Genomic DNA, 25,785 nt, shown 5'->3' with positions numbered 1-25,785 from the left:
GCTCGGCCAGAACCAGAATAGATGCACGAGGCTGGTGGCATTGTTTGATGTTTGGTCGCTAGGTGGCTTGGGCGCTTGGCTGTACCAGTTCTACCAAATTGGGCCAACAATACATAGGTATAGAGGCCTTTTTTTGAAAAATCATGGGCGGGCCGTGGCCCAGTTCGGCCCTCACGTAGCTCCGCCTGAATACTTAAATGAAAATCACCCATTAAGGTTTGGTTCTTCCCTCACAGTCAAATGGAGTCGAATCATATATGCTGGTCTTATGCATTAAGAAAAAATGATTGTAAATTTCAACTGAAAATTTACTGTCACCAATAATATTGTGATACTTTGTAGCACAATTTTGTATTATTTTGGATACGAATATCTCTTTAATTAGTAAGTCTTTTCCCACCGGATTTTCCACCCTAACCTTAACCTTGGTCAATAGATATTATTTAAGTTTTCTTGGTCACATAATATGGTGAGAACAGGATTCCATTGGTAATTGTAATGACAAGGCCTAGGCCCTAGGGGCGTGCTAGTTGTCTCTATCCAAATGCTCATGGTACCATATATATGTATATTGGTTACTCTATTCCAACAAGAAATCAACTTAGCATGAGGAAATAGTAAGTTGGTGATCTCCACGATTGCAGCCACCACATCGAGCGTCGCGCTCACCATGAAGCTCCTCTTTGATTCCAACCCACTACACCCGCGCAAGGCGTTCGCCGATGCTGCCATGAACTATACATATTTTAATTTTAATTCATGTTACTTTAGATAAATTTAATAAAATGAAATAACTAGATATGCTATATTTGCGAGAGTATCATAAATATCTGTCCACTATATAAATTAGAATAGTAATACTCTTATTCCTATTTGTTACGGCATCCGGTTCGTATTCGTATTGGTATCCATTTCAAAAGAAAATATGTCTGTACTGTTTTATATCTAATCCATTTCCAACCCTACCAATATCCATGCATTCTATGAGGGAAAAAGAGATGTGCACAATAATAAGATGGAAGAAAGTTAAACTACTTGAGCAGACTTATTGTAACAATGAAAATATTGTCTACATAAATAAAAAAATTCACATACCATAAACTTCATATTTTGTAGATATTAAATACTGCTTCCTATTAGTAAGCACTCTGATTTTATTCATAATCTTTCAAAGTGATTTTTTAAAGAAAAGCAGGTGCATACCTAAACTAAAAATATGGGCTACCGAGTACACACGGAATGACAAATGAGAAAGCAAAAGTCAAAATTCTGCAACAAAAAATATTTAGTTGGATCCAATGTGACAAAGTGTGTGTTTGTGTATATGTATATTTGACACTCTAAGCACAAGGTGTATAGCTAATATTGAAAGACATAGATAGTTCTCAAATTATTTTGGCATAGAAAATTGAAAGGGTAAAAAAATACTCATGGTTGGTGAAGGAAGTATTTGTGTCCCCATCCTTCCACCACTAACGAAGTGAATATCTTTACTATTAAATGGGAGTTGGTCGTTTGACACTCAACGCACTTTGGTGGTCGTCATTAAAACAATCTGGACCCTCTAATCTATTCTCCCTATCTCAGCTTCGTCCGATCAAGTTAGAGCTCAAGGTATTTATGGTAACATCAATCACGCTCAAGGATATGGTATGAGATGATATTTTATATTCCTGACTTGGTGCTCCTCTCCCTCACGGTGACTAGGATACAAAATAACTAGGAAAGTATCCCTGTGGATGCTAATCAAAAAAATAATTAGGAAATATTTTCTTGCCGGTCACATACGTCATTCCCGGAATACAAATCTCCCTCTCGATCTAATCACCCCGTCTCGTACCACCCACCTCGCCGGCCATCCCTCCCACTGCCTGCCGCTCCTCCGACGCTTAGGATGCAAGGAAGTACGCGCATGCCAGCCGGCCACCATGTTGTGCTCGCGCACGAGCAGGGGCGGAGAACTCGCCACTGCGTAGGAATTGCTGCGGTGAGGTACAGAGGAGGCTGGTGGTCTTCGCCCTCCCTGACAACCCTTGAACTGGCGCCGCCACCCCTAGAGCTTTGGCACCACTACCAGCCACCTATGCCGAGAACCCGTACCAATCCCTCGCCTACGCCGCTCCCCCTGATGTGAACTCCTGCTTCGAGCCGGTTCCCGGCCTCCGCTCCTGCTCTGCAACTCTGCCACCGGGAGGTGCGCATGAGGGTGGCTTGGTTCCCCTCTCAGCGGTAGCTTTTCGAGGAGATGGGGCGCCGGCCAGAGTTGCTAGCTATCGACGTGCCGTCTGCGACTCCAACCTGTTGGCCATGATACGAAAAGAGGTCAACGATGAGGTCAATAAGAGGTTGGCGCACTTTGATCGTAACGCTCTCCAACTCCCTCCCCGCCTCCTCTGCATCCACGGCCTCTGTTTCCCAACCAACCCAGCAGGCAGCAACCTCATGCATGTCATCTGTTTGAAAAAAATGCAGAAGAGACATATTCGGTTTGTGCATTTTCAAGCCATGAACCAGCTCTCCGCCAATTTGAATCCATTTCTCCATGGCATGCATGTCATGTGATCACCTAGATATGTGTACGTTTCATGTGGCCTCCTCATGAGCTGTTATGTGAGCTTGTGTTGTCAATTTCATAGGACATGAAGGAGGAATGGTGAAAAAGAAGAGCGGGCGCACACTAGGGGTGTCGATAACCAAAGTAAGGTACAGTTCGTCAACCACGGACTGATGCTACTTTTTGGTACTCAATGGAATGTGGGTGATACTGAATTCGTCACAAAGTTGTGAGTACTTTCTTGTGCCATTCATAGCTAGAGTGTAGAGAAAAAAACAGTAAGCTTGTATTTCCAACCAGTAAGCTTTTTTTTGCATTGGTGAAAATTTTGGGAATAACCGATCTATTAATCTACTGCTGAAATTTCTCTGAAGCTTTTAAAATTCCCCTTTATGGGAATTTCTCCTTGCAGATTGAATCTATTTTCATCGTATTGATTTCACTTATTAAGCATATTGAAGGTTAAACTATTGACAAGGAAGAATCAGGGATCACTTTATAACAACAATTTCATAATCCCAATTCGGTAATCTTTTGATGATTTTCATTGATAGAACCAGTGCACTTTTTTAGCACGTAGCCATGCGTGAGTTTCTCGTGACCTCCTCAGGGTTGTAGTCAATATCATCGTGTAGAAGTGGTAGCCAAATTAATTAGTTTTACTTCTTAAGGTAGTGAACACCTACATCCATGTGATGTTGATCAATTGTCATGTTGCTCGATTTCTAAATCTGGTGCTACCGGTGTTACTTCTGAAATCTGACATTGCAGATTACATGGTTTTGGGTATTTCTTGTGCTTCCGGCTTCATCTTGTCAAGATGAAAGGTTGCAGTTTGGCGAGACCTTTCTATTTATCATGGTGGTATTTGCCTAGGCTCCAGGAACAAAGGGAACTAGGCACGCTTTGCATTTGGACGACACTGAGGTGCCAACCACACAAGTCGTTTAAGCACATGAGGTGAGAGGTGGGACGTATTCTTAGATTGCTTAATACTACAATTGAAATTATTGAGCTGGTTTCATATCCCACATTTAGGCGAATTTCTGTAACTAGATCTAATTTCACTTCAATTCCAAAGATCTAATTCTAAATTGGAAAAAACGACTTCAGCGTTCATGTTCAGTATTGTCATCGAAAAGGTAGAATTGTACCTCATTTTAACAGCGAATTTTTTTTTAATAATATGAATTAATTATTTAATTCCAGGACTATCACGCGTTTTCAAAAATCTCCAAATGTGTGACTCGGTCGGCCTGCCGCAGGCCGATCGGCCTGTAGTAGACCGATAGGGTGCCGGCCGCCGCTGGCTTGTCAGACAACAGGCCTGGTTGGTCAGCTACAAGCCGATCGGCCTAATAGAAACTAGTTGGTCAGCTATCGACCGACCGGGCTAGGAATATTTGCATGGTTACGTTTAGGATTAGTTTAGGGCTCCTCCCACCTCTTCCGCAAATATTTTCCCGCACATAACTCCTCCCACCTCTTTGGCAAATATTTTCCCACACATATCTCCCGCTTACGGCACACTCGGTAAAAAAATTCCCGCCCGTATCTCCCGTCACTATCTCCCGCCACCACTCTTTTCTCCCGCCATATGTTCCCGCCTCGTTCTCGGATTTTTTAATAAAGTACAACATAGTGGAAGAGGAGTTGGCACCCCTTCCCTTACAGTACAACATAGTGGAAGAGGTGGGCAGGCAGCCGACAGCTCCTGTCGGGCAGTTGCTGACCAATCGGTCGGTAGCGACCCGACCTCAACATGGCCTTACCTGCCCGCCCGCAGACGCGTCGCCCCGGCCTCTTCTTTCCTCTTCCTCCTTTCTCCTCCCTCTCTTCCCTGTTCGACGGGAGCATGAAGAACAGCTCGAAAAAACACTCTGTTTTTCTCAGATTTCCACTGATTTAGCCACCAAAACTTCACCATTTTGTTGCTATTAGTTGAGGGAAGCCTGATCTACAGATGGTTAGGGTTTGGAGACAATTGGTGGTGCTGTTTAGCAGCAATGGTGATGAAGTGGTGGAGGTTGGTGGTGGTGTAAGGGGCTCAGCTGCTGCTGCGGGTTGGTGCTGGTGCTGAGCTGCTGCGTGTTGTTCGTGCTGCTACAATTGGAGAGGCTGCTCACGCCACAAGGGTAAACCCTAATCCAATTGGATAGCACCTCTCCCTGCCTACGTCCACAAGTAAGTTCTGAGCGTCGCTAAGTTTAAGATTGTTCATCATGGTTCGGCTAACTAACACAATTATTTTCTGCAGGTACAACAGGAAGGGTACTAACCACTCCTCGACATGGTGGCTTCAGCGCGTTGGCTCGTATGTTGCTGAGTGGGATGGTGCGACAACACACGTCTGGCCGAACGATGAGCAGTTTGATCCACAGGAGTTTGACGCATATCTGCAGAGGTACACTGCAGCCACGCGAGTGCGCCTCATCCCGCCGACTGATCCAGCCGAGGCGCCTCATGCGTCTATGCACGATATGTACCCGACTCAGTCCACAGCCGGCGGTCGACAGCACGCGGTACGTACTACTTTCTATTCCACCATCATACTTGTCGTTTATCTATTGGGTTCTACAATTTATGTGCTACCATGATTTTTCAGGGTCAGCTGACTGCAGACTTACAGGATGAAGGACAAGCTACGCGGGATCTACTCGGCTATCACGTGCAGCCGTAGTTCCGATGTCGTTCGGCGCCACCTCCTTCCACCGCGGCCCTCCACACAGCAGCAGCGACGACCACGTCTCACACCGACGGCGACACTCAGACCACCACCTCCTGACCGGGCAGGAGGTTCGTCGTGGCAGCACCACACTCCTTCCGTCGACGACTTTCAGTACCAGCAGCGCGGTATGTTCGGTGACTATCAGCAGCAAGCTGCTTTCGACGAGTGGCAGCAGCAGCAGGCCCCTTTCATGGGAGGAGCAGGATACACGCAGGGTATGTAATATTCTAGCTATTGTGTTTCATATAGACTATACTCCACTTAGTTTGACATCACTTATGTTTCGTGGCACAGGATACACGCAGCACACTGCGTCCAATCCTTCATGGGGAGCTAGTGATCAGGATCCTGAGCACATGGACTATTACAGCACGCAGCAGAACTATGTCGGTATGCAGACTCCTCCACCAGAGCCCACACAGGAGACGCAGTACGACCCCGAGTCCGGGTCCTGGATCCCTGCTCGCATAACCAGGGCCCCGGACAGGTTTGGTTGGACACCCCGTGCTACGCCAGCCCCACGAAACCCCAGACGCCGTCCATAGTCTCAGACATTTATGTATCTATGTATCAGGCATTTATGTATGCATCACCTATGTATCAGACATTATGTATGAACTATGTATCAGTATGTTGTAACGTTTAAAAATGGCGCCATAAGTGTCTTCAGCTAACCCTAAGCGTCGTGCAAACGAAGCAAAATACATTCATGCAAATAATCAGATATTAGCAGGCCAGTTGGTTTGTAGGAGGCCAGTTGGTCTCTAGCTGTCCAGTTGGTCAGCTATCGACCAACGAGTCTGACCAGTTTGGGTGGACGTGCAGCCGACACCCAGTCGGTGTGCTGCTGTCCGATCGGCCTGCGGCAGGCCGACCGAGTCACACTTTTGGAGATTTTTGAAAACGCGTGATAGTCCTGGAATTAAATAATTAATTCGTATTATTTAAAAAAAAATCGCCATTTTAACATCCCATCATCAAAAAGAATATTAATACTGATTTTTACACATTCCTCATGAATAGCCTAGACGTAGTTAGTATGATATGCCATATTAAAAGATGGGATTGTACTTATTTTTTTCCATTTTCATGCGATCCAGGGTGAGCATCGGTCATGGATGCCCACCGTTCCTGTATATGTGCATTCATGGGTCAGATGGCCGGCCATGGCTCAATTTGAATCGAACACTCCATGCACAGGTGGCCGGCCATGGCCGCGACATCGACCCAGAAGTCGAAGGCCGTCGACATACGGCGTTCGGAGGGCGTGATAGTTTGATAGAGCTGGAGAACCTCGGCACAGAGTACATAGAGGAGCTTCTCTGCCTCTGATGACACTGTCTCCATCTGGTCCTCAAGTAAGCTTGCTATCCGCTCCGCCACACAGTTCGTTTGCCCTGGCAGGCCGCTTGCCATCGGCTCCCATCATTTTCTTGACGACCCCGAGGCAACTTCGTGATAGTGTCAAGAGTTCAGGAGATCGGATAACTGAGCGGATGTGCATGATTTAACTTTTGGGGTTGTGATGTGAGGATACAATTTAGTTGATCCATTCTCTTTTACTGCAGGATGAAGAAGTATAGCACATCTACGAGAGAAATGACAGGAATACAAACAATGGTTTGCGGCTGAGCGGGGGCTGGAATTGGTAATTACATGGATCTACTCCATTACAGGCTACTTGGTCGGTCACTTCACAGAAAAAAATGTGCTTTTCCAAATGTATGAAATTTCTGCTTATTCAAACGGTAAGCTATTCTGAATTCATCTCATTATGTCTGGTGTTCTTTTTCAGACTTACAGGGATGCTGCTAAATTGCCAAAAAAAAAAGTGTTACTACTACTGACACTTTTCTGTCTTTTCTTTTAAACTCATCTATCCATTTATTAGCATCGCTGTTTTACACCTCGATTTGCTCATCTGCAAAATATTGCACTGCTTACTCTGTATAAATCCAGTTTTGTGTGTATGATGTCTCAGATCTTATTCACTATGCACACGGGTCATCCATGGACCAATTAGGATGAATTGGTCCTAGATAAAGAAACGTGATATTAGTGTGATGAACAAGCTAAGAAGATTCCTGTGCAGCTATTCAAGTGGTATGAACTAAAACTCAGCTTCTTTTTTTTATTGATAGTCCAGTCCTGCATTACATAATAAATCTGCACACTTATTCTGTTATATTACTTTTGAAGTGATCTTACCTAATGAAGCTATATCGCGAGCTACATAAATGTTTAAATCCTTGGACTTTAATAATAGTGGGACACTCTTTCTGAAAGATTTAAGACCCAACTTATCAACCAGTATCCAGGGCATTCAAGAAAATATCGATAACATGTATATTTTAATTTTTGAGATTATTTTTCTGATGGTATAATAATAATAATAATTTTTGTATTGGATATCTTCACAAAATGCTTATGCAAAGATTTCCTGTGGAAAATACGGTACTTCATGTAGTTATTTTTGCCAAGTACCATCACTAACGGAGTATATACTTGCTACCCTTCATTATGCATAAAGCTAGCACGTCGTGGTGTGGATGCCAGATGCTAGGTGTGCTTTTCGACTTTGGTGTCGGCAGGTACTAGAGCTTCGAGGTGGTGCGCTATAATCTTCTTGGTTGCACATCTACATGTGACTTGGTGTGTGAAGTTCTAATCATGATCAGCGTAAACAATCACATAAATTTATGTTAAAAGAGGAAGAGCAGAAGCCGATGGAAATGAGAGGGATGAAATGAGGAAGAAGGTGTGCCCCTTCTTGTGCATGCTGAGGATAGGGAAGAAGATACAAAAAAAAATGCATAATGAGTATATAATCACCAAAACAATGGGCGAAGAAGATACAAAAAAGCAACATTGGTGTGGCATTGCACGAAATATACACATTTATGAAAAAATGAACAAACTTTATTGAGGATGTATATTTTATTTTATTTGCCCATTTTACACAGTCTTAAGATATAAATGTTAGGTTGTTGTTTTCTATGCATATGATGTCGATTTTTATAATTTTATTAAAGAAAAACATTATTATTTCTGTATAAAATTTAAGTGAGATCCGTAGCAACGCACGGACATTCAACTAGTGTCGTTGCCTAATCGACGGTACCCCGGAGGAGGGATCCTCACGAGGGGGAGAAGAAGTAGGGGCCATAGGGCGGAGTGCTCTCGGGACGGTGGTACGCGAGTTACCCAGCTTCGGAACACCTGCACGGTGACAGGGCTTACTGCTGCTTATCTGGAATTATCTGGGCGCTTTCGCGTTGTTACAATGAGTTGTGGTTGTCCCTCTAGGGGTCCCGGGATCCGGCTTATAAAGGCGCTCGGATCTAGGGTTTACATGGAGAGTCCTAGCCGGATTACAGATAGCCTAGCTACGGTACAATATCTTGCCGTGCACGTCACGGATCCGCCTTCCATACACGTCGTACTGGATCCGGGTTCCTCATGGGCCTCCATGGATCCGGGTTACTCCTAAGGTCGGTACGGATCCGGCCTGCTGATCCTGGGCTGGACTTCTTCCTTCATGATCTACAGCAACTGGGCCGCCCGATGGGCCACATGCCTCATCACCGTCTGTGGGCCACCCGGGCTTGCCGGATCTAGGCACTGTCGATGGTACACCCATGAAGTATACCCACAACAGTAGCCCCCAGAGTTCTCCGAGTTTCGCCTGCAGTTTCCGCCTTGCTGGTCCATCATGATCTTCGGCAAACGTTGGTAACGCGGAGAAACTTGAAGAGCTCCAACTTTGCATTTTCTTCTTTTTTCAACTTATAGCCGGAAAATGCTCCCATCCCGCGGGACTTCATCCATCGACGTTCCAAAGAACATTTCCGGGTTACTCCCTGCTTGAATGAGAGACAACTTATCTTCACGGAATTACCCGGAATCTTAAAAGACTCAAACGGTTCCGGAAATCCTTCATCTTCAGATCATACTTAACAACGGAAGTTCCACATTTCCCGCGCACAACTTCCTCATTTCCCGCGCTAAATTTTCGCAGATGCAAATCTTCAGCCGGAATTTTCGGGAGTGCAGGGTTAAGTTACCTCCACGTCGTTTTACCGCAGTTGACCTAAACACGTGTCATCCATCCAACGGCGTGACCGTTCAGTTTCCACCGTTGGATCCGGATCCCGAATCTCCGAGCGCGGCCTATAAATACTCCGCGGCCCGGTAAAAATCCATTCTTTTCACCCCCTCTCACCACATCGTCTTCCTCCTCGCGCCGCTCCGCCCGCCAGATCTCGATTCCGGCGAGCTTCGCCACGGTGAACTTCGCGCGCCGCCGAACCAAGGCTCCCCTCGCGCCAAGATGCCCACGTTTGAACGAGAAATTCGCTCCGCCGCCGATTCGTGGTCACGCGGGACGATTTCCTTCAAGTTCGGCGACCTCATCTTCGCCGGAGTTCCGTCGAGCCACCGCGCCATTAGCGGTAAGTACGCCGGCCTTGTAGAAGACAACCTAGTGTAGAAGATAGACTTAGTGATCCGGGTACTCAAACACTTTGTATGGGTGCAGCCGGAAGCATGCCACTCGAATCGTCACTTTGTACTGGTAGCTCTTCGAGTAGCCCGGATCCCAACCAAATAGAACCCATATGCCCGGATCCCATATCATTCCTGCCACCGTATGTTTCCGACATCAGACTAGCTCAACCTTTTTCCGCATCTTCCAGCACCGCTCCAGGCCGGATCCCTACCCTCCAAGAGCTCCAAGAAGAACTCGAGGGACAAGCTCGGATGGCAGCAAAGGTGCAGGAAGCGGAAAACAAGAGGGCGTCCAAGGCCCGGATCCGCGAAGGAGAACGGGGTCAATGGTGGCCTTGCGCGACCACCGACGTGGAGCTTAGAGAGCTCCAGAACGAGGGCATGATCTCCACACACTGGGGTTTCACTCGTGACTCCGACGTCCCCAAGCCGTAGCCGGAGAAATTGTCATGACCAAGGCTTGGGTGGAACGCGGACTTTCACTCCCTTGTTCGGAATTTTTTCTCTCCATCCTCAACACCTACGGGCTCCAGCCCCACAACATTTGCCCAAATTCATACCTTCTCTTGTCCAACTTCGTGACTCTCTGTGAAGGACATCTTGGGATCCGGCCAGATGTCAAGTTGTGGCAATTCTTTTTCCGGGTGAAGAAAGAAACCAAGGACAAAGCAATGGTGAACTGCGGAAGCATGACATTTATGCTCCGCCCTAACCGCATGTATCCTCCCCACGACTCGCATGAATCCGTCCGGTACTGGAATGCCGGATGGTTCTATGAGAAGAATGCTTCAGTCCCGGAAGTCCACGAAGGCCTGCCCCAGTTTGTCAACGAACCTCCGGAAGAACTTGCAAGCTGGAGCTTCGTCCCTTCACTCGCCCTGACTCCGATCTTGGAGAAGGCCGCGCGGAGAATCTCCTGGCTAGTCCACGACGGACTGACCGGAGCCCAGCTCACACTTAGCTGGTTTTCCCGGAGAATCCAGCCTCTACGCTACAACGCGCGCCTGATGTGCGCTTATACTGGGGCGGATGATCTTCTCCGGGTTACCCGCCACGATCTTCCGGCCGACTCTCTGAAGAGAAGGTTCAAGACGCTGGTGAAGATTCCGAGGGGCCAACAGGTCCCGGAACTGTTCAAGGATATTTACACGAACGATCAGTGTCCTCCGGTAAGCTTTGTTCTTTCCGTTGCTTCAAACTTCCCAAGTTTTTGATGTTTAACTCTAACTCTTGTTCATTTTCCTTCCAGCTCAACACTTTGGCGGAGGAAAACTTCCGCACCATCATTCGCGTCCCCGTCACCGGCGACACGGCGGAGGAGGCTCCGGAAGACGACGAGGAGGAAGAGGACCAGGCACCCCGCAAGGCGGCCCCTCGACCTACAAAGCGTCCCCGCGCCAAAGCTTCCGGCTCTGAAGCCGGAGCTAGCGGCGAGGCCTCCGCCAAGAAGCCGAAGACGACAAAACCACCTCCGCTAGACTCAAGGAAAGCGGAGCGTGCGCGTCTAAGAATGCTCTCGACAGCTGGCCAGGGCACACACCCCATCATCCCCGGCGCCCCGTAAGTTTCCGAGCATGACGCAATTTTAACTTAGCGAAATTATCTCTTGTCTAAACCCTTTCACTTGTTTGCAGGAATCCGAAAACCGCTGCCACGCGGACCACCAGCCAGGAGCCCATCACAAAATACATGAAGAAATCTCCGGCTGTTGGTCCCTCTACTCCAGTTCCACCAAGCGTCTCCCACCCAACTCCCCAACCGTCGCCCCCTCAGGCTGATCCATCTCCCCCACCTGCCGCAAACACTCCACCGGAAATAATTCCGGTTAGCAGCGGGCATGCGGGCGAAGAAGATCCTAAGGCCAAAGGCCCTGCCCAAGAAGAGGCGGAAAAACAAGGCCAAGGAGAGGTTGAAGTAACTTCTTCCGAGAAAGCTGGAGAGGGCGCTGGCGACATGGTCGTTTTTCCGAAGAACTTTGGAGATCCGGCTGACACCACTTCCACCCCCAAGGCGTATGCCACTAAGTTTTTCAACAAGCTGACTGAAGCGGAGAAGTGGGAGCTTGAACAAGACCTGCTCAACGCCATGCTGAACAACGCCTGGGGGAAGCCTGATTCCAGGACATCGGAAATCCAGGACTTCAAGAAAAACGTTGGCCAGTTCTGCGATCAACTTATCTGCAAGCAAAAGGTACTCCCCAGTAGCCCCCAAGCATGTAGGCGGAAACTCAAAAAGTAGTTAGCGCTTAGATGCTTAGAGAAAGATTACTTCCGGGAAAGTTTTTTAGAATGGACTAGTAGCCCCCAAGCATTATGGCGGAAAAGTTCCGGCAATGATGCTTTAAAAGAAACCACTTCTACAGGCGGAATTTTTACTCCTGCACTGTTTAAATTTTACAGGAACAGCAGGCGCTGCACTACGAGCTGCACAAGAACATTGCCCTGCAGCGCCGCGTTACTCTGAGTCAGGCGGAAAATATCCGGACCCTGAAGGATGAAAATGCAGAACTGGCTAAACAACTGGCGGACGCCCAAGGTTGGTTTCCGCCTTCTTCGTCATTAACCAAATTCCGACTTTAGATTTGCTGTTAACTTATGTTATTATAGGCGCATCCTCCTCCCTTGCAACAGCTTCGTCTGAACTTGAGAACCTGCGCTCCTCGTACCAAGAGCTGGAGACGAAACTAAAGGAGGCGGAACTTAAAAGGGAGCAGGCCGAAAAGCAGCTGGCGGAGAGAAACTCCGAGCATATCAGGGAAAAGGGCGAGCTGGAGCTGAAAAAGAATGCTGATAGCGAGACCATCAGGAGGCAGCAAAAAGAGCTCAATGGACTCCGGAAATATATGGAGACGGCGGAGCAGCACTGGGACTTGCTCAATGAGAACATCTTGGGTATGATATCAGAACCTTATCAAGATATTTGCTCCGATTTTTTTTTTACTTTGCGCTCAAATTGCATGCTTATATCCTGATTATCTTTTATGCAGAGCCGCTTGGGTACCCGGAACGGCGCCGGAATTTGTTCCCGCGGGACGACCTTCTGCAACTCGCGGGCGATGACTGCAAAGATCTCATCTCCGCCTCCCGCAAGATATGCTATAACTTGAACATCAAGAGGAGCCGCACTTGCGACGTGCGCAAGCTTATTGGTAAGATGGATGTTCTGCCGGAGCTGGTGACAGATCTGCAAGCATCTTCAGCCCGAGGCGCAGCTGCAATGGCCTTGACCATGTGCCTAGCACATACTCCGGGTCTTGAACTTGATGAAGTGACCACGGGCGTTCCTCCGGATGCGGATGTCGGCGCGCTGCTTGATGCAGTGAGCGGCTACGACACCCGTATCGCGCGCAGGATCCGGCACGAGGAATTCTACGACAAGGTCGTCCTCCCTGCGGACGAGCCCTTAGAAGCGGAACTTCAAGAGGAACTCGAGGCGAAGGCGCGACCTGCGGAATCCGGAACCCAGTTTACCTGGACCAGCTCCAAGGATGCTCCCCAAGAGGAACCCAAGACCAGCACCGCTGCTTCTGAAGAGAAAGAAATTGAAGAAGACGTGTCTTCTCCGGCCGAAGGCGCCAAGGAACAGGATCCAGAGGGCAAGACTTCTCCGGCTAAGGGGGAGTGAAAACTTTTATTCCTGCGGGAAAAACAATGCATCATTTTTGGCCCCAGCGAGGGTTTGTAATAAGACTTTAAATTCTTAAGTAGCTAGGAACGAAACGATTATGCATGGGGCAGAAACACTTATCCTGCTATCCGTTAAATATTATGTGCATGTTTCGTTTTGTGTCGGAAAGCAAGTGCTGACTTCGTTATTTTCCGGCTTGCCCGCTTGACCTTCCACGAGCCGGAAAACCTTAGCCGGAAACGCTCGCCAGCGGCGACGAAGCCCAATGGCAGTCCGTCCATAACCGCGGAAACAAGCCCCCAAGCATAGGTGCCGGAAATCGCTACTAGGAATCCACGAGTTCGCAACAGATAACAACTTAATCAGAAAACTTAAGCTTACGTCCTAAAGGACGATTTTGAAAATCACAACTTTCATACACGCCTAGGCGGAAATATCCAGCTCTGCGGTTTTAGTCGGAAAAAACATACACGATCTAAAATGAACAAGTAAAGGAGGTAAAAGACTCAAAGAGTGAACCATAAGCTTTATTTCATTGATCATGTATAACTATTACAGAGTTTATAACTCGGAAAAAATATGCTAAGTGTAGAAAGGACGTAGCTGTGCGATATTCCAAGGGCGATCTGTTTCATCGTAGATGTCATCCGGATCCTCACGCTTGCGTTTCCGGTGCCAGTTAGCAGGTCTATCCCTTAGCTCGCGGAAATCAACAAGGTAGTACGACCCGTTATGAAGCACTTTGCTAACGACGAAGGGTCCTTCCCATGGAGATTGCAGCTTATGGTCTTTCACCTGTCGAAGGCGGAGGACCAGGTCTCCTGCCATGAAGGAGCGTTTCCGAACTCGACGACTGTGATAGCGTCGGAGCTTCTGCTGGTAGATGGCGGAACGCTGGTCAGCTAAGTTCCGAGCTTCCTCGATCAGGTCCACAGATAGCTGTCTGGCCTCGTCAGCTGTTTCTTCATTGTAGGCGGAAACTCGCGGTGAGTCGTGGATGATGTCGGAGGGAAGCACGGCTTCGGATCCGTATACCAGGAAAAATGGGGTAAACCCTGTTGATCTGTTAGGGGTAGTTCGTAAACTCCACAAAACAGCTTCCAACTCGTCAGCCCAAGCTCCGGCTGCTCGTCGCAGCGGTTCTTCAAGGCGCGGCTTAATTCCTGATAATATTAGACCGTTAGCCCGTTCAACCTGACCGTTAGATTGTGGATGAGCCACCGATGCAAGGTCCAGTCGGATCCCCATTGTGTCACAATAATCCCTTAACTCTCCCTGAGCGAAGTTTGTGCCATTATCTGTGATTATGCTGTGTGGGATGCCGAATCTCATCACGAGGCTGCAGACGAATTTTAGTGCCGTAGCACCGTCGGCTTTTCTCACTGGCTTAGCCTCGATCCATTTGCTGAACTTGTCAACAGCGACCAGGAGGTACTCAAAACCGCCAGGAGATGATCTTTTTAACTTACCAACCATATCGAGCCCCCAGACCGCAAACGGCCAGGTGATAGGTATGGTCTTCAGCTCTTGGGCTGGAGCATTTGGTTGAGTAGCGTAGTACTGACAACCTCGGCAGGTCTTGACTATTTTATCAGCGTCTTCTTTAGCTGTAAGCCAATAGAAACCTAACCGAAAAGCTTTTGCAACGAGTGATCTGGGAGCGGCATGATGCCCGCAATCCCCTGCGTGGATCTCTCTGAGGATTTCAATGCCATCTTGATTGGAGACGCATTTAAGAAATACCCCTGCTGCACTTCGTTTGTAGAGCTGTCCATCAACTATTGTGTAGGTTCTTGCTCGTCTGACGATCTGTCGTGCGAGGACCTCGTCCTCTGGCAACTTTTGATCGATGAGGTAATCCAGGAAAGGCTGTGTCCAAGCCGGAATGATAGCCATCACTTCCCTAGCCGGAGACACTGCCACCTCTGGGTTTTCCGGGTTAGCGCCCTTAACTGAGGGTATCCGGAGATGCTCCAGGAAAATGCCAGGCGGAATTTGTTTCCTGCCGGATCCGAGCTTGGATAGCATGTCTGCCGCTGTGTTGTCGTCTCTTCTGACGTACTTGACTTCGTATCCGAGGAAGCACTTGGCGAGCTCATCAACTTCGTCTCTGTAGGCCGCCATGACGGAATTTCTGGCGTTCCAGGTTCCGGCTACTTGTTGTGCCACCAGGTCGGAATCTCCACAGCATATGATGTGCTTGATCCCAATTTCCTTAGCGATGCGCAGACCGTGTAGTAGGGCCTCATATTCCGCCATGTTGTTAGTAGCTTCGAAGTGGATCTGCAGAACATACTGCAGTTCTTCTCCGGTAGGGGACTTCAGGGTGACTCCGGCTCCTGAGCCTTGATGCTGCTTGGATCCGTCGAAGTGCATGATCCATGTTTCTGGTTCCGGCTCCAGACTTGCATCCGGAGCTTCTGTCCAATCTGCGACGAAATCTGCCAAGACTTGGGATTTAACCGCAGTTCTGGGCTTGTAAGCGATGTCGAAGGCGGATAATTCGATGCCCCATTTAGCCGTACGTCCTGTTGCGTCAGCGTTGTTGAGAATTGTAGACAGCGGAGCCTTGCTCACGACTGTTACTGGATGCTCTTGGAAATAGTGCCTCAACTTCCGGCTACCCAGGAACACTCCATAGGCTAGCTTCTGAAAGTGAGGGTACCTTTGTTTTGACTCCGTCAGCACCTCGCTAATGTAGTAGACAGGTCTTTGGACGTCATATTCATGACCTTCTTCCTTTCGCTCCACCACGATGACGAGGCTGATGACTTTGTTGGTAGCTGCCAGATAAAGGAGCATTGGCTCTGACTCTGCTGGAGCTGCCAAGATAGGTGGGGAGGTGAGAATTTCCTTCAACCCTCGAAGAGCTGCGTCAGCTGCGTCGTCCCAGACAAATTTGTCTGTTTTCTTCAGCAACTTGTACAGAGGTAGCGCCTTCTCGCCAAGACGGCTAACAAACCTACTGATTGCTGCAACACAACCAGTTAGTCGTTGCACATCTTTGAGACAAGTTGGCCTTTTGATGCACAGGATTGCCTTGATCTTTTCCGGGTTAACCTCAATGCCTCTGTGAGAGACTATGAAGCCAAGGAGTTTTCCGGCTGGCACGCCAAAGACGCACTTCAGCGGATTCAACATCATCTTGTACCTACGGAGGTTGTCAAAGGTTTCTGTGAGGTCGCTGATCAAGTCGGATCCTTTCCGGGTCATGACCGCGATGTCGTCGACGTAAGCGTGCACGTTCCGGCCAATTTGGTCCTTCGAGCACCGCTGCATCGTAAATGCGTTGGTAGGTAGCACCTGCATTTTCAAACCAAAGGGCATAGTAACATAGCAGTAAGTACCGAACGGGGTAATGAATGAAGTCGCCTTTTGGTCGGATTCCTTCATCCGGATCTGATGATACCCGGAATACGCATCAAGAAAACACAGAAGTTCCGCCCCCGCCGTCGAATCAATGACTTGGTCAATGCGCGGCAAGGGGAACGGATCCTTCGGGCAATGTTTGTTCAAGCCAGAGTAATCGATGCACATTCTTAGTATTTCAGTGTTCTTTTTGGGTACAAGGACGGGATTTGCGACCCAATCGGTATGGATAACTTCCATTACAAAACCTGCTTCTAGTAACTTTGCTAGTTCCATTCCTATGGCGCGGCGCTTCTTATCTCCAAAGCGTCGCATAGCTTACTTCACTGGTTTGGCCCCCGGATTTATGTTGAGGTAGTGCTCGGCGAGTTCCCTAGGTACTCCGGACATGTCAGAAGGTTGCCATGCGAAGATATCCATGTTAGCGCGGAGGAACTCGACGAGCGCTTTCCTATTTGGGGTCCATGTTGGCTCCGACTGAAACCTGCTTGGAAGAGTCACCTGGAATGAGGTCATGCTTCTTGGTTTCTATCGCGGGCTTGAAGGAGGTTTTCTGCTCGGAGATCTGCTTCTTGGTGGTCTGCATCTCGGTCGGATCCACCGCGGCTCTGTAGCCTTTCAGCTCTTCTCCGGATATCACAGACTCTGCGAAGGCGGCTTCGCCTAACTCGCACTCATGAGCCTTTTTGTAGTCTCCGGATACGGTAATCATACCTTTAGGACCCGGAATTTTGAGCTTGTTGTAGATGTAGCACGCTCTTGCGTGGAACTTGTGGTAGGTGGGCCTGCCGAAGATGACGTGGTAGGAGCTCTTGAAGGGCACAACTTCAAACGTGATCTTCTCTTCGCGGAAATTATGAACATCGCCAAAAGCCACGGGAAGTGTGATGCTGCCGAGGGAGTTTGCCTTCTTACCCGGAACCACACCATGAAACTCAGTGGTGCTGTGTTTGAGCTGTTCCTTGGTGAGGTTCATCCGCTCTAGAGTCTCCAGGTACATGATGTTCAAGCTGGCTCCGCCATCCATGAGGCACTTGGAGAAGTCATACCCGTCTATGCGGGGACTTACAACCAAGGCGTAGCATTCCTTTGGCACAATTGCGGGATGATCCTTCCGATCAAATGTGCACGGAATTTCCGACCACCTGACGTACTGCGGCACAGCCGGAACTATGGCGTTCAGGATCCGGGTAGCTGACTTGGAGGCACGTACTGTTGGGGTTCCGAGGAAAGTGTGGTAAGCCCCCACGCTCTTTTTGTCGAATGGATTGGATTTACCTGCGGCTCCTGCCTTGGGATCTGGCGAGTTATCATCCTCATCCATCGCCTCGGAACTATCGTCCTCCTTGTCTTTGTTCTTGCCCTTGCCACCTTTTCCGCGAGGGCGGTGCTTCCGGGCGCGCTTGTATCCGGCCTCCGGGTCGTTCTTTAGATCATTGACCCACTTGCAGTTGCGGTTGGTATGAGTGGACTTCCCTGTAACCGGATCTAGATGGGCTAGGCAGGGCATGTCTCTGTACTCCTCATAGGTTTGCGGGGCGCGGGATCCGGCTGCAGTGACCTCGGAGGTATGCTGCTGACCCCTGCCGGCTCCGCCTCCGCGTCCGCGTCCTCTTCCGCCTCCTGGACCTCCGCGTTGAAACGCCATGGCGACCATCTCGGATCCGCCACTCTTCTGGTCATCAGGGTTCTTGCGCTTATGGCTGCTGCTACCGCCGTTGTCACGGTTCTTCTTTTGTTGATGCAGGGGGATTGCTGTGGCTGCGAGGTCACCGCCTGCGTCGTCATCGGCGGCAGTGTGGTCGCTGGCGATGGTGATCATGTCGTCCAACGTCAGTTGATTTGCATTGACCATGCAAGTTAGCTTGTGTCGCAGCAACCCTCCTCGCTGCAAGCCCCCAATGAAAGTGTGCATTGCTGTGCGGTTGTCGACGTTCTCGCACTCGTTTCTGCATGCCAACCATCGGGTGAGGAAGTTCCTCGATGTTTCGCCCTTCTTCTGGATGCATGCCTGCAGGTCGCTTGTTGTGGCAGGTCTCTTGTAGGTGCCCCTGAAGTGTTTCTCAAAAGCGTTCTTCAGGTCGAACCAGCAAAAGATGGAGTTCTTCTCAAGGTCGCTGAGCCAGATCCGGGCTGGACCTACAAGGTACAACTGAAGCATGCGGCAGGCGATGTTAGGGGTTCCTCCGGCGAAGGTTACAGCATTATAGTAATCCTCAATCCAGGTATCCGGCCTTTCGGTGCCATCATAATGCTTCAGATTTCCGGGTAGCTTGAGGTTCATCCTTGGCTTTGGTTCCTCTCGAATCATCCTGCCAAAGCACTTCGGACCAATGTAGTCGGTTCTGTACTCGTTAAGGCGGTCCCGCGCGTCGCGCGAGCCGTGGCGAGGAGATTTTGAGCGAGAGCGAGATCTCCGGCCATTGCCTCCGCCTCCACCTCCGCCGCCACCGCTAGGTGGTGGTGAGGGAGACCTGCGAGGTGGGCGGTCTGACCTCTTGCTTCCGCCATCTGAATCTCCTCGGCCTTCCTGGTGCTGGCTCCGGCTCCTGTGGCTGCCTTCGCCTTGGCGCTGGCTGCCCTGGTCGTTCCGGCGAGGCTCCGGATCACGGCTCCGGCGAGGCTCTGGGTCCCGGCTCCGGCGAGGTTCTGGACCGCGGTCCTCATTCCGACTCCTCCTGGGCTCGGGCTCATGAACAATGTTCTGGTTCCGGCGAGGTTCCGGCGAGCGCTCCCTGTTTCTGTTTCTTGGCAGCACGTTGTCGCGGATAACAATCCCACCATGCCCTGGGGGCCTGGTGTTTCCGGCTGGACTACGGCGGCGAGGGGGTCGCGGGTAACCGTTGGGCGGAGGAGAGGGGTTGCGGTATTTGTCTCATCCAGAGTACATCGCATCCTTTCCCTTTCTTGGATCTGACGGTGGCATCTTTGATGGTACGGGGATTGGATTTGGGTGTTCCCTGGCTTTCCTTCTGCGCTCCGAGGATCCGGTGTGTGATTCGTCATCGGGTCGCCGATCAGCGCGGGCGTCCTTCTGCGCGGTAGATATACAGATATCCGGATTGGATTCCAACCTGCGCGAAGTATCCGCCTTGCTTTGCTGCTGCATTGCTGAAGCGACGAGTGTGCGAAGATAGTTGATATCGACCTCTTCGTCCTTCTTCTGCAGTAGTTCCGCAGCTTTTAGCATGTTGTCCTTTGGAGTTTCCAGCGGCTGGTGCTCTGCGGGCGTGTTGAAGGGTATCCTGCGAGGCGGAATTGCTTCTCTAACAATTCGATCGGCCTCCGCCTGCGCATAGATCATCTTTACTTCCCACTCAGCCCTCATGCTCTTGACTTGCTCGAGTGTGGCAGCAATCTCGCGGTCCTGTCTGTCGAAGTTTTCCGCCCAGGCTGCATGATCTGCCCTCCCTACCTTTAACGCAGCTTCGGTATCGGCGAGCTTCTTGGCTGTGGCCAGCATCTCCTTTCTGGTGGTTTCTAGAGCCTCCAGATCTGCGGCGTCGCCCGGGGTTATAGGTGTGTTAAGAACTGCTCGCGCGGCCACCTCCTCTGCTGACAGGATTTTCTCCGAGGAAGAATCCCTTTGGGGTCGTACCCGAGACATTGGAGATCCTTGTTGGGATGGTTGAGGGTCAGATTGGCTGGTTGGTTCTTCAGATCCAGTTGTCCTCGCGCCGCTATCGTTGCGAGGACCTGCTTTGGCTGGGCGGAGTCGACTTCTGGCTGATCACTGTATCCGTATTCCCTTATCTTGCGAACGAAGTCATCAGACTCCATGGAGGGGGTATCTCCGGAAATTGGGCTCAGGTTGCCCAAAATCGACTCTTCAACCGGAGTCTCGCTCTCTCCGACAAGCTCAGCCTGATCCGGATCCACGTTGTGTTCCGGTGCCTCTTCCTGCTCAGGACCAGCTCCGTCTTCTTGAGGGGCGGTTCCGGCGGTATGGGCCAAGAAGTGTACGAAGTGGCACCTCTGCTTTTCTAACACCTGGGAGACCCAGGCGGATCTGCATTGGTCTTCCACCTTTGTTTCCTGCTCAGGGGCGGATTGGGTGGGCTTTGAAATTTCCAGATCCAAGGCGGAATCTTCCTTGGGAAGCTCCTGCGTCTTAGATCGGATCTTCGCGACAGCGTCCAGCTCTGCGGCGGTCGCGTCTGCGTTACTTACCAGTGGGTTTCCGTTGGAATCGACGGTTTCCCCGATGAAGATGTGTATGCCGCCAATTGGGACGATGGAGAGCTTGACGGGGTTTGTCCTAGCCGGAATCCAGCACTCATCCGGAGGGACGATCGGCAGATTTCCGGCGTAAAGGACGCGCCCCACAGCGATGGTGTCGTCGTAGCTTCCCATGGCGGAACCCTCCCGGTTCCCGGCCTCCGTACGCCACATGCCCCACGGTGGGCGCCAACTGTCGTTGCCTAATCGACGGTACCCCGGAGGAGGGATCCTCACGAGGGGGAGAAGAAGTAGGGGCCATAGGGCGGAGTGCTCTCGGGACGGTGGTACGCGAGTTACCCAGCTTCGGAACACCTGCACGGTGACAGGGCTTACTGCTGCTTATCTGGAATTATCTGGGCGCTTTCGCGTTGTTACAATGAGTTGTGGTTGTCCCTCTAGGGGTCCCGGGATCCGGCTTATAAAGGCGCTCGGATCTAGGGTTTACATGGAGAGTCCTAGCCGGATTACAGATAGCCTAGCTACGGTACAATATCTTGCCGTGCACGTCACGGATCCGCCTTCCATACACGTCGTACTGGATCCGGGTTCCTCATGGGCCTCCATGGATCCGGGTTACTCCTAAGGTCGGTACGGATCCGGCCTGCTGATCCTGGGCTGGACTTCTTCCTTCATGATCTACAGCAACTGGGCCGCCCGATGGGCCACATGCCTCATCACCGTCTGTGGGCCACCCGGGCTTGCCGGATCTAGGCACTGTCGATGGTACACCCATGAAGTATACCCACAACAACTAGTTAAAAAGAAAATGGCTCAATAATTTTTATACTTCTCTCACTTTTAAACGGAGTAGAATCATATACGCTGGTCTCACTCATTAAGAATACTAGATGAAGGCCCCGCGCGTTGCTGCGGGAATTTTTAATTAATAGATCGATTGCGAGTTTGAGTGAAAATATGCCAATTTTGACAAACTATATCTGTGAGCTGAAAAGAATAAGGCACATGATAGATGCCGTAAAAAATGGCATCAAATAGGATCAAATGAATATATAAAGGTATACATTGGAAGGGAATAAAAAGGAACATATCACCTGACCTATTATTATTAAATTTCAGTGTGGCTGCTTCAACTTGTAACAAAAAGTCAACGTTACATATAGATCGAGATACAAATGACAGAAAGGATGAAAATATTATATGTTACAATTTTTTGTTTCAAAAGTACAGTAATAATTTCTAATTGTTAATCTAGTCTACCAACTCAACATATTCTCCCAATTATACTCGAGTGTTATGAGGCATCCATGCTCATTTGACGGTATTATTTTTGTGTGAAGCAGATTTGCCTCTTGTCCTAAACAAACAACGGATTGTACAGACTTTTGTAGTTGCTGGCCTGCGGCCTATTTTGTCTGCGGGTTCAGATGGAAGATGAAGAAATTGGGTAATTAACAGAGGTATATTAACACCAAATAGTAACATAAGAGGGTACGAAGACTTAATACTCCATCTGGTACAGTAAGCTTATTATTTTTACCGGCAAAGAAGATAAAGATATGCACACGCACTCACCCAAATTCCAGTTAGTTTACGTCAGAAAAATTCCAGTTGAGAACCTACCACATGCAGCCTCCATCCGAGGTAGCTTATCTTCTCTATCGTGCTTGAACGCGAAACCAAAAAATCAGATGCAGCTAACCTAAACTGATGTCCTCTCCTACACCGGAGTACACCAATAAAGGTATTCCGTTTATTTATATTTGTTCGATAAATTGGCAAAAGAATAATAAAACTTACCTACGAAGATTCGAGATATTTTCCAAGACAACGCACCCACAAAAAATGGGAAATGGGGTAACCAAGCACTGCGAACTGATGGAACAAATCATACGTTCAGATGCACAGGGGAAATGACATTCATCACATGCTTCACCAAACTGGTTGTGGCAAGCAAACATCAGACGGTCATGCCAAGAGCAGGGATAATGTGGATATGCAGGTCTAGAAAGGAAGACTGAAGTTAAAGAAGGCAACTTACAATGTCTTACCTTACCGGCAATTGATATGTGCACGTCTCTTTCACTTTGCTCACAAAGGAAGAGCACAGAACATTAGCTTTCCAATCTAATTTAGGAATTAATATAAACCTTGGGGTGCCCCGGATCAGGGAGAGGAAAGCGCCATTGTAGGTGGACAAGAAGAAGCAGTTGAGTATGACGAAGGTGTATTACCGGGATTGAAGCAATTAATCTGAGACAGCTACTGAGCTACACCTCCTGCAGTGTACATCTAGTCTGAACCATTAGTATCACCAGAGGACAGCCAAAGCATAACTAACGAATATGAATAAATTTGATTCTAACCAAAACCAAGCAGATGCAATCTCACCTATACAGGATTGGACCGTGCGCCTTCAGGAAGTTTAGACGATCATGGGGACCGAAGCCATATAGTCTTTGCTCAAATTCAGTCCACCGCGTGCACGCCTCGGTTGAGGGACCAATCATTGCAAGGATGTCCGCACTGGAGAGCGATTTGACTTCGCCTACATCTTGCACACAGCTCGTGGTGGCTGCATTAGGATGATTGAGTGCGCGGCTACGCGCGACTGGTGTTAACGGCGACCGTGCACGGGTAAAGCAAAGATCGACGAGAAAGGTGAGGGTAGAGCGGGGAAGATGAGGCGATGCAAGGCGCAGTGAAGCTCACGGCGAGAGGCCGGATCAATGGAGGACATGGGAGCTTTTTAAACCTGGAGACCACCATGATCTGAGCGGCACCAGATCAGTAAAACCTAGCAGTTTCTTGTGTATTTAAAAGGCAATGATGACCGATGAATGCTGATCATCATGCTGTGGTTTCACGAGCATTTGTAGCGAGGAGGGCGTAGGTCGCAGTGGGAGGATCATTAACACGGAGGCAGTGGAGCGAGCAGCGTTACTGAAGACGAACGACAGCCAGACTTTTCCACGGGAGAAAGAGGGGGCGTAGCGGGCCTTTGGATCGAGCATGTTAGGCCCAGTTTGTCTTACGGGACGAAGGTATACTGAAGTGGGCCTATCGTGCAGGCCAGGAAGAGGAAGAGCGACCAGCGAACATGACGGGCGACAATGCAATGCGGGAGCAAAACTTTTAATCCGGTGATGTGGTGACGTGGCTCGCTGAGAGACCAGCAAAATGTGGCCATCTATTAAGAAAGAGAAGATATGGTGATAAAATAGCACTTCTCTTAAGATTTTCACTTTTCTTTCCATTTTTCCTTTTTGTTTACTTTATTTTTCCCACCTTTCTTTCCACAAACTTTTACATCATGAGAGGGTCTTAACAGCCATGAATGGATAGGTTACTAAAATGATGTTCCATAAATATGCCCCAGTGAATGATGTAAAGTGTGCATGGTAGTATAACCAACTAACTTAAATGGCATATATGATGAAGTTATCAGGATAGGTTCAAACCGTGGACTCAATGACACGACCGGAATTTCAGTTTAAGAGATTTTGATATACTAGCGAATTATGCAAATTAGTGTGGTGTATGATGCATTCAGGTAGATTAATCCATATTTGTTTTAAATATAAACAGGTTCACCATTTTGGTCATGCATGTAACCTGTGATGCATTCACTAATCATATGAAATTCTTTTATTGCAAGACAACGTGGGTGTGGAAATTCTTATATTACGTGGACTAGTAATTTTTTGTTTCAAAAAATCATTTTTTGTGAGCTGTACAAAATAGTTTGATCTGGCAATAACAAAGCGCTAGCATCAAGAATCTGGATGAAAGTTGATGAACTTCTGGCAAAGGGCAAAGGGCGAAGGTAGAGTCTTCATACAGACGGCACACGTCTTCTGCGTGTGCTCAGCGACAAGCATGAGCGGATCTGCCAAGCACATCATGTATAACCTCCCTATTACAATCAAAGCAGTCCTTTGTGCCGTTCGCCCAACTGCAAATAGAACAATAACATCTTGGGAAGGAAGCCGGATGAGCACAGGAAAAAAGAAAACCACCTCTTTTTTCTGTCCGTTTCCTCTCTTTCAAATGGAATAGAATCATATACTCTAAGAGAGAAAGGCACATCAGTATATAAAGAAGAAAATATGGTCAATTTCTATAACAAAATTATTATATCTATCAAATATAATTTTCACGTGTGGAATTATAGTTATAAATTTCTATAACAATTTTATAGCCCTATTTTTTTGCCATAATTATTATATCGTTGTAGTTGTAGCCTTGTAGGGCAGTTGGAAGGTGGATATAGATGAAACCTCAACACCCAAGCCCAAGCTCACCTATAGCTGCAACCACAATTTTTATGGTGAAGCAAAAAATTTGAGTAAAAATATGTATGGCTCACAGGGTGATCATCGGTGTCCACCTCCCTTTGCCACTCATAAAGGAGAATACTTAAATGAAATTCACTCATTAAGTTTTGGTTCTTCCCTCACATTCAAATGGAGTAGAATCCAATATGCTGGTTTCCCGTATTTAGAAGAACTGATGGTAAATTACTACCGAAAATTTACTGTCACGATTAATATTGTGATGTTTTGTAGCAAAATGTTGTATTATTTTGGATGCGGATCTCTATCTGTTTGAAAAAAATTCTTTTCACGCTAACCTTATCCATTTCTTTTTTGCGAGTAGATAACCTTATCCTTGGTCACGAGATACTCTTTAAGCTTTCTTGGTCAGACGATAGAGTGAGAACATGATTCCCATGGAAATTGTAGTGGCAAGGCCTAGGGGTGCGCCGTGTCTATATCCAGATGCTCATGGCACCATATATATATATATATATTGGTTACTC

The 25,785-nt window shown here is 48.5% G+C and overlaps 2 protein-coding genes and 1 long non-coding RNA gene across 3 annotated transcripts; all 3 read left to right on the top strand.

The window, feature by feature from the left end:
* Positions 1–3,734: 3,734 nt before the first annotated feature.
* On the top strand, positions 3,735–5,190 carry LOC127341826 (uncharacterized). The gene is made up of 3 exons (XR_011751413.1): positions 3,735–4,738; positions 4,812–5,076; positions 5,160–5,190. It is a non-coding gene; the product is annotated as an uncharacterized lncRNA (long non-coding RNA).
* Positions 5,191–10,241: 5,051 nt separating this feature from the next.
* On the top strand, positions 10,242–11,352 carry LOC127328294 (uncharacterized). The gene is made up of 2 exons (XM_051354905.2): positions 10,242–10,957; positions 11,038–11,352. The coding sequence occupies exons 1-2, from the start codon at positions 10,460–10,462 to the stop codon at positions 11,350–11,352; spliced, it is 813 nt and encodes a 270-aa protein (XP_051210865.2). The 5' UTR covers positions 10,242–10,459.
* Positions 11,353–11,390: 38 nt separating this feature from the next.
* LOC139831154 (uncharacterized) lies at positions 11,391–22,401 on the top strand. The gene is made up of 4 exons (XM_071820513.1): positions 11,391–11,978; positions 12,188–12,323; positions 12,395–12,679; positions 22,307–22,401. Exons 1-4 carry the CDS (start codon positions 11,478–11,480, stop codon positions 22,399–22,401), a joined length of 1,017 nt encoding a protein of 338 aa, XP_071676614.1. The 5' UTR covers positions 11,391–11,477.
* Positions 22,402–25,785: the final 3,384 nt, after the last annotated feature.

This window comes from Lolium perenne, chromosome 1 (assembly GCF_019359855.2).
Source record: "Lolium perenne isolate Kyuss_39 chromosome 1, Kyuss_2.0, whole genome shotgun sequence".
NCBI lineage: Eukaryota > Viridiplantae > Streptophyta > Magnoliopsida > Poales > Poaceae > Lolium > Lolium perenne.
Note: the sequence above shows the minus strand (reverse complement) of the source record. Positions and strands in the feature narration are given on the sequence as shown.